Consider the following 12,181-nt stretch of genomic DNA (forward strand, 5'->3'; position numbering starts at 1 on the left):
GGCCTGGGGAATGTTTGACTGTATCCCAAATGGCACCCTATTCCTTATGTAGTGCGCTACTTTAGACCAGGCCCTGGTAAAACGGAGTGTACTATGTAGGGAATATGGTGCCATTTGGAAGTGCATAGTCTCTGTTGGCGTTAGCCTTTAGCAGATTTGGTCCTTGGAGCTGAGGTTGCATATTAAAATGTGTTTTGAAAGAGAGTCAGTGATCAAGTTGGGATCCCAGCAGGCAGAACTGGCTAATGATGCTGTTTCAACCAGCTTTTCCTGCTAAGATTATGTTTGTTTGTCAATGTTTACATGAGTCTTGTCAATGATAGTGTGTGTAACTGTATATAGCTGCTGTCTAAAGGTGTCTAAACCTCACCAGAGAAAACAGTATCTCTTAGAAAAAAGGGTTCTGCGGTTGTCCCCATAGGAGAACCCTTTTTGGTTCCAGGTAGAACGCTTTTTGGTTCCATGTAGAACCCTCTGGGGAAAGGGTTCTACATGAAACCCCAAAAGGTTCTACCTGGAACCAAAAGGGGTTCTTCAAAGGGTTATCCTATGGGGACAGCCGAAGAACCCTTTTTGATTCTAGATAGCAACTTTTCTTCTAAGAGTGGAGGCTACACATGATCTAATCCTTTCAATTTCTCCTGACTCACTCCGTTCAGATCCAGTCCTTCCTAATTTGTGTTGCCCTCAGGATAACACCATCATCATTTTGCTGAAGCATATTTACATTTTTGTTCCAATCACGACGGTGCCATTTGACCCATTGTGCCGCGTATCACAGAAATCGTGTGGGCTGGTTTGCATAACACAGGAATATGTTTACTGTGCCGCCTACAACTGCCAGTAGAGACCCAAAGCACCAGTCCTCTCAGCTTTGCCAATGCCTTGTCACGCCGTGTGAGTGACTGACTAAAAGTGTGACAGACTGAAAAGAGCTGTGGTTTCACACACTGGGGTGGGTCAATATTAATACGTCCTGCTGGCTCACGACACACATTAAAATGTCTAAATTGTAAGACGTGCAACACTGGTTTGGTCCCCTCTTACTCCAGGATATGACAGTATGAGGGGCAGAGGTTGGTGTATGACTGTTTTCCGTTAAATGGTAAAAAGATCATGTTTCTGTGTTCTATACAGTGGTAGGACAGAGGTGCAGTCTGTCCAGTACGGCAAGGAGAAGGGCATCAAGGACAGGGTGTTCGCCAGGTAAGACACTTTTTGAAGCCCAAATGAAGTGACACTGGTGCTAACTGATAACTAAGAGAATCAGAAATGTGAGAACATGAAGAGACAGGGATGGAGGAATCTTGCACTGAATAATGAGCAAAAGTCTAGTGAGTTGTAAACCGTTGTCATCCTGCTAAATTGAAATCTGGTGAATGTTTTACTTGCTGCAATCCAATCTAACAATGACAATGACCTCCATATCATCTACCAATCAGGTCTCCCAGTAAGCCCTTGGTTCGGCGGCTGATGGATGGAGGGATGGACTGGGAGTCAGTCAGCCGGAACTCCAGAGCCTCTCTGTCTGACGACCGCCTGGAGACCCAGAGCCTGCCCACACGCTCCCCACCAGGCACCCCCAACCAGTGAGTAGCCCTAACCCGTAGTGTAAGCAAACAGTACATTCCTTAGTTTCAAATCCATGAGCGGGACTTCGGGGAGACGAAGGGGGAAGGAAATTGGGCTAATCTACAGTTGAGGAGGAGGAGCGATGTCAAGTAACTCTAAATAACCTTGGATGACAGAACACTCGGGTACCTTACATCTCCCTCCTCCTTTTGTCTCAGCAGGAACTCCAAGTTTGCACAAGAGCGCCTGCGGCCGTCCTCCGTGGGACACCTGCTGGACCATGTGAACTACCACGACCATGCCTCGCCCTGCCAAACCTTTAGCAATCACAAGTCAGCCTCCTCAACCCAGGCCAACTCCATCAGCTTAGATTCTACCCCGTAAGTCTGTCTGCTACACACGCCCACGGACACACAGCCCTGAGTCATTTCAAACCAAAAGAACAGAAAAGAAGAAGAATCCTGCACACTGCTCTTGATAGTATCACTGCTCTTTAATAAGCTTTGCATATCGACACACACAGCCCTCTAATTTTGATGTCTTTACAAACCGTTTGTTTTTATTATGTAAATACCCCGGGGCTGTAGCACCAAGCTCTGCTTGCCTGAAGACTACAAAATAGGCCTCTTTCATGGCTGTCATTTAAGCGTCCATAATGAGGTTGGAGCTCGGCAGGCTGGCCGAAGCCAAAGAGCTGCAGCAGTTAGGTTGGGGCTGCAGGCTCATCACAATGGTGAATGCTTGTTATGTTACTAACACAGATAGAGTGGGCTGAACCATTGCAAATCTTCTCATAACATCAAGGAAATATGCCATTACCCCGTTTCTCTTTCACTCTTGTAAAGTGAAGGATGGTGACACACAGACAGTATTCTCTGCATGTGAATTTGAGAAAGAACAGAATTCTTTGAAGTGGTTTGGTGCGTTTGTTTCGACTTGGATTGTTTTTTTTCTTCTCTCTCTTTCTCTCTCTCTCTCTCTCTCTCTCTCACACACCTCTCTCTCTCTCTTTCTTTGGATAGGCACTTCTTCAGTCTAACTGTGCATATAGTTTTTGACCTCATCGCTCTCTGTGGTCCCTCTGTGTATCTCCGTGTAAACTCCTTTTTGAGGGGTCCATAGGGCTCAACGCTGTTTGTTTTGGTGAGCGCTGCCCCAGCCAGTTAACCTCCACCAGGGTCTGCTCAGGGCTGCTCCGAGGCAAACAGCAGGCTAAACAACATGGATGTTCTCTGACTGGGGGAAGTACATGAACAGTACATGAACACATCGAGCTGAGGGTAATATGCTGGTAGGACACACAGCGCCTCTCCCAAGGGGCTCGTAAGCTGCTCTAGTCCACAGGTTGAGGCTATAGCACTGAGCAATGATAGGAGATAGGGGGGAAGAGTTCCTATGAACTGAGAAAGCCCTCTGCTCTGACTGAGCCCTGTAATGATTCAGTGGACACAGAAGATGATCATTGCCTTCTGAGAAATGGGGTCACGTGAAAGGAACATATTCCTTTGAGAGGTTAAGCTCTGGAACATCAGTTTCCACTGTGTAGTTAATGTTGAGTCAGAGTGTGTTTCCAGGTTCATATATAACCCTCAAAAAGGGGAAAGCACACACAATAACACGCTTAATTTCTGTATTTATTGACTTGCTCTCAATAAAGCCGCACCGGGGTTGATGTTTGGATATATACTGTATTTGTATTCATATTTTGCCGCAAGGACTCATTTGGATTTGCCTGTGTCCAGGTCACCAGACTCGACCATCGACGGCCTGCCGCCCGCTCTGCCCCCTAAGCAGACCAGGAGGCCTCTGTCCAGCCAGTCCCACTCTCAGCAGGAGTTGGACAATCACATCAATGAGCTATATGACACGCCTCTGTCAGAAGACAAGACTATGGTAGGAGAGAGACCTATGTGCACACAGACGCACACTCACGCACACACACTGTGATTTCGTTTTACTTAAACGTTGTTTTGTCCTCTGTGTTTCTTCTTCTCCCTCTCACAGCCCAATGGAGTGCTTCCTCATGACAATCTGGTGTTCATTAAAATGTGCCCCGACGAACAAGGACGATTTGGATTCAATGTGAAGGGTGGGCTGGACCAGAAGATGCCTGTGATCGTGTCCCGAGTGGCCCCGGGAACAGCGGTACGTGTCCTACTACCTGTGCCACCGTCACTGCCAAACCCATGAACTTCTCAAATGACCTTCACAGGTAATGAATCATGAAAAAACCCCACTGTTCTCTTCTATTCTGTTTTAATGCCCTCCCCAGGCTGACCTGTGTGTTCCCCGGCTGAACGAGGGAGACCAGGTGGTGCTGATCAACGGTCAGGACATCTCAGAGCACACCCACGACCAGGTGGTCATGTTCATCAAGGCCAGCTGTGAGGAGAGCGACTCAGGAGAGCTGAACCTGCTGGTCAGACCCAACGGTGAGGAGAGAACAGAACAGGCCTCTTTACAGGCCTTGTGGTCCTTTACGGTCATTTATGATCTTTTGCGGTCCGCTGTAGCTCAGTTGGTAGAGCATGGCAACGCCAGGATAGTGGGTTTGATTCCCGGGACCACCCATACATAAAAAGTCACTTTGGATAAAATCTTCTGCTAAATGGCTTGTGTAATTATTCATTTTTTTTACAGCAGGGTTTGTAAAACCATAGCTTGCCTGTCCCCGAGATAAGAGGGAGTGAGGGACCATAGTGGACCCAGGAAGAGTAGCTGCTGCTTTTGCAACAGCTAATGGGGATCCTAATAAAATACCAAATAGCTTGCCTGTCCCTGAAACAAGAGGGAGTGAGGGACCATAGCTTGCCTATCCTATATCGGGTCAATACACATCCACTATACTATGGGCATTTGTTTGATTAAATTTGGAGTCCTTTGCGGTGAAACTGCCACGTCCGTTTGGGATATTACAACAATAAAGACATTACTTCAAATGACAAACACTGTTTTATTCCCTCGGACATCGTTACACGCGCGATAGATCAGAAGAGGTATGTACTACGATATAAATATATTTTTTATTACGTTTCTTCTCCTTTTCAAAACCAAAACAATAACAAGTGCGCCTGAGGCAACCAGTGGTACTGAGCCTAACGCAGATCTCAGCTTCTAAGTCAAAGCATCAGTCTGACAGTGTATTCACTTGGGATGGACGTTTTTAATTTCTGCCATTCCCTTTTCTTTGTTTTGCTGTTGTTGTTGCTTCGTTTTTTCTGACTTCCTGTCACCGGCATTGGATGTGCAATGTTCAATCACGCTGTCATCCTTCCTGTCGTTCCTCCAGCCGTGTATGACCTGGTGGAGGAGGAGAAGCTGGAGGATGGAGATACAGAGTCTAACTACCAGTACTCCCCAGAGAGGGCGCCCCAGGACCACCCCCAGGACCCGCCCCAGGACCAGCCCCAGGACCAGGACCAGCCAGACCACCACCCATCCTGCTGGAGAGACTCCATACTACAGCTGAAAGAAGGCTTGAGCACTGGGGCCGTACAGCAACAGTTTGATGTTAGTCCACATATACTACAAAATATAGTTTATGTTTAGCTGAAGGAGGGCCTGAGTTCTTGGAAGGTTGACGTTTATTGGGATGAATCTTGTCCTGGAGGCAGAGCTGAGTGATTTCTGGTAGATGGGCCAGTTGCAGTCAAAATTGCCTATATTGTACAAATGTATGAAGACAAAAATGTATTTTTTGGTCTTAATGTAAGGTTAGGGTTAGGCATAAGGTTAGCAGTGTGGTATTATAATTAAGATTTTTTTGTGGTTAATGTTTTTTTTTTGTGTGTGTGGTAATTAAATTTAGGGTTAGGTTTAAAATCAGATTTTATGACTTTGTCCCTATGCCAGCTGGTGACTTCCCTGCAGAGCTGCCTCCAATACATGAGTCATCCCAATAAGAGATTTAATTGATGAGGGTTGCAGGTAGCCTAGTGGTTAGAGCGACAAAGTGAAAAATCTGTCGATGTGCCAATGAGCAAGGCACTTAACCGTTGACAATGGCTGACCCTGGTCGTAACCTCACTCTCCGAGAGGTGTCTCAGAGGGAGTTGGGATATGCAAGAAAACACATGAAATGGGACCAATATAAGACGCCACCAAATGATATGACAATTAAATTCCAACCTGCGAGTACTGGGTCCATACAGTCACAGTTTGATCAAAGATTTGTATAACTATTTGCATAATTCCATTGGGGAACGCCTACTCTGTGAAGTGCTTGTGTGCAATAACTACATTGTATATGCAATAACTATATGCTTGTTGTTCACATGGGCCAAGTAACTAGCATTGCCTCTGTTGCCCCTGTGTCTCTGAACTGCTCCCAGTCCACTTTGATATTATCAAATGCAGTTGGTTATTCAACGCTTCCACCGGTTCTAGAATGTATTTCACATTGCACATGGCTAAGACTGATCACATAGCATGTAAGTCATTTACCAGAAAGAGAGATGGGCGTGAGTGAAATAGAGAGATGAAAGGAAATATTGAATGTCTATTGCTTCCTGTTATTGCTCCACACTGCCTCAAATGTTTCCTGTTTGTGTTCCACTGATAGGTTATCAGTGAGAATTGTGGTTTAGTGTAACCGAGAAACCAAGCTCATGTCACGGCCCGGTCTGAACTTCAGTTAACTTGGGACAAATGTTAACCATTGTTTTTTTGTTGTTGTGATGTTTCTCAGCAACTCTACCGGAAAAGGCCTGGATTGACAATGTCATGTGCCAAATTACCTCAGAACATTTCCAAGAATCGATATCGAGACATTTCACCGTGTGAGTATACTGAACCATCAGAACTGACCTCTTCTGTACATGCTGTACTTTCTCATACAGTGATGTAAGTAAATGCCCTCTGTCTCAACTGCCACCCCTTTCTTCTCTCATCCTCTCTCTCTTCCTGTATCTGCCGTCTCACAGATGACGCCACCAGGGTTATTCTGAGGGGCAAGGACGGGGACTATATCAATGCAAATTACATCAATGTGAGGGCCTTCTCCCTTCTTCTTTTCTTGATACTCAACACTCTTTGATGCATACGCCACAATCTTTGATTTTATGACCAAGACCGGACACCTTCCTTCGACTAGGTAATGAATATCACAGAGACAAAAACACCCCCGGAAAGAGATGAGACTTTTCTTGATAGATACTCCACACGTCTTAAAGTGTGTGTACATAGACTGAAACATGGATTATGCTTAGATATATGAATTTGCCAATATGCAGCTGTACGTATGTGTATATTTGCCAACCCATGCCCTTCTCCTGACCCATAGATGGTGATCCCAGCGGCCAGGGCTGTAAACCGCTACATCGCGTGCCAGGGCCCGCTGCCCGCCACCTGCTCTGACTTCTGGAGGATGACTTGGGAACAGGGCTCCAACATGGTGGTCATGCTCACCACGCAGGTGGAGAGGGGACGGGTATGTCACATCCCCAACCAGGGCTCGCTCTCTCCATTTCAGCCCCTTCCCAATACTTTTGGTCTTGTTTTGGAATATCTTGTGGTAATGTATGAGGTGAAAACTGAAGACGTTTCCATTCCCCACAAAGAAAATAGACAAAATATTCCTCCTCTTATCTCCAATGATCCTTTTGATTCATTCCAAGGTGAAGTGTCATCAGTATTGGCCCAACCCTGGTGCCATTGCTACCCATGGGGACTTCCAGGTGTCCTGTGTGACAGAAGAAGAGCAATCAGCATTCCTGGTCAGAGAGATAACTCTCACACACCTGGAGGTAAGGACCATTTCTTGTATCATCTCTCGTGGACAGACTACGTAAACATCGAGCATCTGACCAAAATGACTTGAGATTTTATTTCTAGGTTAACCCGAGATTACTTCTTGCACTTAGCGAAAACTGTATGAAAGAAAAGTATAAAAACATCAAAATACTTTTGATTGATTTTATTCAGAGTGAGGAGAGCAGGTCGCTGACTCAGATCCAGTACATGGCCTGGCCTGACCACGGTGTACCAGACGACTACACTGACTTCCTGGACTTTGTCAGTCTGGTCCGCAGAAAGAGGGAGGGCAAGGAGGAGCCGGTTATAGTACACTGCAGGTAAGGGTCTAGTTCTTACACAAATACTGCATACACTAACGAGTAAGCTCTTATCTCCTCCACTAACATCTGTAAGCCATCTCGCTGTTGGTACAGCTTTGAAGTAGGTCTAAGGAATTTTACACAACATCTTTGAAAAATATAAGCCTTTGTACATCTGCCTCACAACTTGGCTTAAAGAAAAACGTTCCCTTTTTCTTCGAATCAGACGTGAAGACACATTGCACGTTGTTGTAGCAACAGTGATTGATTGCAGTGTACGTGGCGGGAACGAGGATTTGAATCCTCTTCTGTCATTGCTGCCATCTTCAGCCTCATCTCACTCACCTCGTCCTCTGTGTCTCTGCAGCGCTGGGATTGGTCGGACGGGGGTGCTCATCACCATGGAAACGGCCATGTGTTTGATTGAGTGCAATCAGCCCGTGTATCCGTTGGATATCGTGAGGACAATGAGAGACCAGAGGGCCATGATGATCCAGACTCCGGTAATCTGATCTGTGATGCATAGAAATGAGACTAAGAGAAGAGCAGAGGCTCTATCCTCAATACGGGTTGGTTGTTTAGCAACAAAGCCGACACGTGCGCAACTATGGGGCAAAACAGACGGGGTTGACTTAGACCAGGGGTCTCCAACCTTTTCGAGCATAAGAGCTACTTAAAAAAAAAATAGCATGTCGCGAGCTGCTAATTTGTTATTTTATAGCTTTCAAATCGGCCCATTCTTCTTTACACAGCAACTCTTCCCCGGGTCCTTGGTGTACAAGATATGTATTTTCTGCCAATATACCTGGTAAAATAATGGATAATAAACGATTCTAAGGGGGCCCAAATTGGAAAAAAATATTCTGTTTTAAACTTACAGCATTACAATTACTCATAGACAAACAACGGAAATTGAAGTTCTAAGTCCATGTCAGTGCCTAAATCACATCCGAAGCCAAAAAAATACTAACAAATTCGGATTTGTGTGTAATTCTAGTGCATCTATCAACAGAGGAATGTGTTGGCCTAAGCTATGTTTCTGCTGTTAGGCTAAATCTAGTTACTCTATGACCTTGCTGTCGTCAGTACTGTTCACTCCCATTTAACCTCGGTCTCTTTGCTCTGTTTGCTTCCAGAGCCAGTACAGGTTTGTCTGTGAGGCGATCCTCAAGGTGTACGAGGAGGAGCAGGTCAAACCCCTGACAGCCACAGAGCCCCTGACACCTGTAGAGTCTCTGACGCCCACAAAGCCCCTGACACCCGTAGAGTCTCTGACACCCACAACGCCCCTGATACCCGTAGAGTCTCTGACGCCTACAAAGCCCCTGACACCTGTTGAGTCTCTGACGCCTACAAAGCCCCTGACACCTGTTGAGTCTCTGACGCCCACAACGCCCCTGATACCCGTAGAGTCTCTGACGCCCACAAAGCCCCTGACACCTGTAGAATCTCTGACGCCCACAACGCCCCTGATACCCATAGAGTCTCTGACGCCCACAACGCCCCTGATACCCGTAGAGTCTCTGACGCCCACAAAGCCCTTGATACCAGTAGAGTCTCTGACGCCCACAAAACCCCTGACACCTGTAGAGTCTCTGACACCCACAAAGCCCCTGATACCCGTAGAGTCTCTGACGCCCACAAAGCCCCTGACACCCGTAGAGTCTCTGATGCCCACAAAGCCCCTGATACCCGTAGAGTCTCTGACACCTGCAAAGCCCCTGATACCCGTAGAGTCTCTGACGCCCACAATGCCCCTGACACCTGTAGAGTCTCTGACGCCTGCAAAGCCACTGACAGCCGTAGAGTCTCTGACGCCCACAATGCCCCTGACACCCGTAGAGTCTCTGACGCCCACAAAGCCCCTGACACCCGTAGAGTCTCTAACACCCACAAAGCCCCTGATACCCGTAGAGTCTCTGACGCCCACAAAGCCCCTGACACCCGTAGAGTCTCTGACGCCCACAAAGCCCCTGACACCCGTAGAGTCTCTAACACCCACAAAGCCCCTGATACCCGTAGAGTCTCTGACGCCCACAAAGCCCCTGACACCCGTAGAGTCTCTGACGCCTACAAAGCCCCTGACACCCGTAGAGTCTCTAACACCCACAAAGCCCCTGATACCCGTAGAGTCTCTGACGCCCACAAAGCCCCTGACACCCGTAGAGTCTCTAACACCCACAAAGCCCCTGATACCCGTAGAGTCTCTGACGCCTACAAAGCCCCTGATACCCGTAGAGTCTCTGACGCCCACAAAGCCCCTGATACCCGTAGAGTCTCTGACGCCTACAAAGCCCCTGATACCCGTAGAGTCTCTGACGCCCACAAAACCCCTGACACCTGTAGAGTCTCTGACACCCACAAAGCCCCTGATACCCGTAGAGTCTCTGACGCCCACAATGCCCCTGACACCCGTAGAGTCTCTGACGCCCACAAAGCCCCTGACACCCGTAGAGTCTCTAACACCCACAAAGCCCCTGATACCCGTAGAGTCTCTGACGCCCACAAAGCCCCTGACACCCGTAGAGTCTCTGACGCCCACAAAGCCCCTGACACCCGTAGAGTCTCTAACACCCACAAAGCCCCTGATACCCGTAGAGTCTCTGACGCCCACAAAGCCCCTGACACCCGTAGAGTCTCTGACGCCTACAAAGCCCCTGACACCCGTAGAGTCTCTAACACCCACAAAGCCCCTGATACCCGTAGAGTCTCTGACGCCCACAAAGCCCCTGACACCCGTAGAGTCTCTAACACCCACAAAGCCCCTGATACCCGTAGAGTCTCTGACACCTACAAAGCCCTTGACAACCTTAGAGCTCCTGACACCCACAGAGCCAGAGGTAGAGACAGAGAGAATCAGCTTTATCCCTCCTGGGACTGACTGACTGACACAGGGCTGCATGGGCCTAAGCACCACCCTCTTCTTCCACAGCCTGTCTATCTGTCTGTCTAGAGCCTGTCTGTCTGTCTTTAGCCTGTCTGTCTGACTCCCTCAGTCACAATAGTTTCTTCCCACATCCGCCATCTTGAGTCTGGCAAGAGAGACTACAGTCACAAGCATGGAGACGACTACCGACAACCACTCGAACTGGCCTGGGAGGGGAAACAAAGCACTGTTGCACTTTATGACGACAAAACGCCATACTTTGGAGAATTAGCGGAAGAAGAAAAAAAGAAACAAAGTTCCGATGATCAACTGGAATTTGGATATTAGCAAGTGTCCAGGATCAAGAGCGAAGTAAGAAACAGAACCGTAGCTGGGTTGGATAATATTGCTGCAGTGCCATTACTTTCAGACAAACCTTCATAATGAACAGGACAACTCAATGGAAAGTGGACTGACGTTTGTTTTCAACCCATCAGTGCATCATTCCCAAGTGTCATATCAGTGGTTTCTTCAGACTAGTCTTTCTGTCTTTGATTACTCCGTAGACTTAAGAGTCCATTTTCTTTTTTTGAAATCGAAAAACTATTCATCGTCAACTGAAGATCCGTTCCGAAAGTGGGTTGACCCTCTATGTAAGGTCCTGGTAAAGCGCTCTGACTTCTACCCTATGGCACTACTCATCTTATCATCTCATTTCTCTTATTGAGACTGTAGGTTGTCGGATGGATACTTTTGGGCTTTTATGTGTGTCTACAGATTGGAATCATCTCCATGGAAGGTGTTTCCCAAACCAAGGTCAAAGACGGGGGAAGGTTAGGAGCGGTGGAGGCTGCAGAGGGGAGGACGGCTCATAATCATGGCTGGAGTGCAGTCGTTGGCATGGCATCGGCCACATGGAAAACCATGTGTTTGATACCATCCCATTGACTCTATTCCAGCCATTGTTATGAGCCGTCCTCCCCTCTGCAGCCTCCACTGGTTAGGAGAGGCCTCCCTCCTCCTTTACCATAATATCGTTAGCTGATTACCTGCCATTGAGCTCGGCACTATGTGGTTGTGTTGGTGTTGTTGTTGTTGTTGTTATTTTTGAGGGCAGCTATTCAACTTTGATTCAGATGGCTCAACATGTGATGGTACATCGGTCTCTCGAAGATGCTATACCACTAGCCCAAAACGGGCAGTATTTTAATGCAGGTTTTGTTATTGCTAGTAACGAATGACCTTGCCATGCAGGCTTGGGTTGGTACAGTCCATAGGTGGTTTATCAAGTGTCATTGTATCAGATTTTGAAATTGAATATGAATATGAGGTATTCAGAGCTCTCTGATTAAGAGCATCGGGGTATTTGGTACCATGGTACTGTACATCAGGATTTTAGGCAGTTGGTGTACATTACATTCAGATGGTACATACATTACATAAAATGACTGAGCATTCAGGACCAATAGGTTTTTAGCCTTGTGAGTAAAACAAAGTTTTCAAATTGTGTTGAAAAGCTATAAGGCTCAAGCTATAGATTTGCTCCTGATATTTTTTTATAAGAGACCCTTTTTGCTTCTTGGGGATGGTCAGCACTTTTCAGCTGAACTTGTAGCATATTTGCTGCTATGTATGATTAGACCCCCCTCCCAAAAAAATGTTGGAATTGTATTTAGCATTTTCTTAATAT

General features: G+C 47.0%; 1 protein-coding gene across 4 annotated transcripts in view; it reads left to right on the forward strand.

The window, feature by feature from the left end:
* LOC135542535 (tyrosine-protein phosphatase non-receptor type 4-like) overlaps positions 1–11,396 on the forward strand; it is a 35,184-nt gene extending 23,788 nt beyond the window's left edge. For 2 of the 4 annotated variants that reach the window (XM_064969566.1, XM_064969568.1), the window contains 14 exons: positions 1,138–1,206; positions 1,443–1,589; positions 1,791–1,952; positions 3,315–3,465; positions 3,577–3,717; positions 3,845–4,004; positions 4,862–5,082; positions 6,260–6,350; positions 6,495–6,559; positions 6,854–7,000; positions 7,188–7,316; positions 7,495–7,643; positions 7,993–8,128; positions 8,762–11,396. In XM_064969566.1, the coding sequence (XP_064825638.1) occupies positions 1,138–1,206; positions 1,443–1,589; positions 1,791–1,952; positions 3,315–3,465; positions 3,577–3,717; positions 3,845–4,004; positions 4,862–5,082; positions 6,260–6,350; positions 6,495–6,559; positions 6,854–7,000; positions 7,188–7,316; positions 7,495–7,643; positions 7,993–8,128; positions 8,762–10,510 (3,517 nt within the window). In that variant the 3' untranslated portion in view covers positions 10,511–11,396. The remainder of the gene's footprint in view (positions 1–1,137; positions 1,207–1,442; positions 1,590–1,790; positions 1,953–3,314; positions 3,466–3,576; positions 3,718–3,844; positions 4,005–4,861; positions 5,083–6,259; positions 6,351–6,494; positions 6,560–6,853; positions 7,001–7,187; positions 7,317–7,494; positions 7,644–7,992; positions 8,129–8,761) is intronic. The other 2 variants (XM_064969567.1, XM_064969569.1) reach the window with 1 other exon arrangement.
* The last annotated feature ends 785 nt before the right edge of the window (positions 11,397–12,181 follow it).

This window comes from Oncorhynchus masou, chromosome 6, assembly GCF_036934945.1.
Source record: "Oncorhynchus masou masou isolate Uvic2021 chromosome 6, UVic_Omas_1.1, whole genome shotgun sequence".
Lineage (NCBI taxonomy): Eukaryota > Metazoa > Chordata > Actinopteri > Salmoniformes > Salmonidae > Oncorhynchus > Oncorhynchus masou.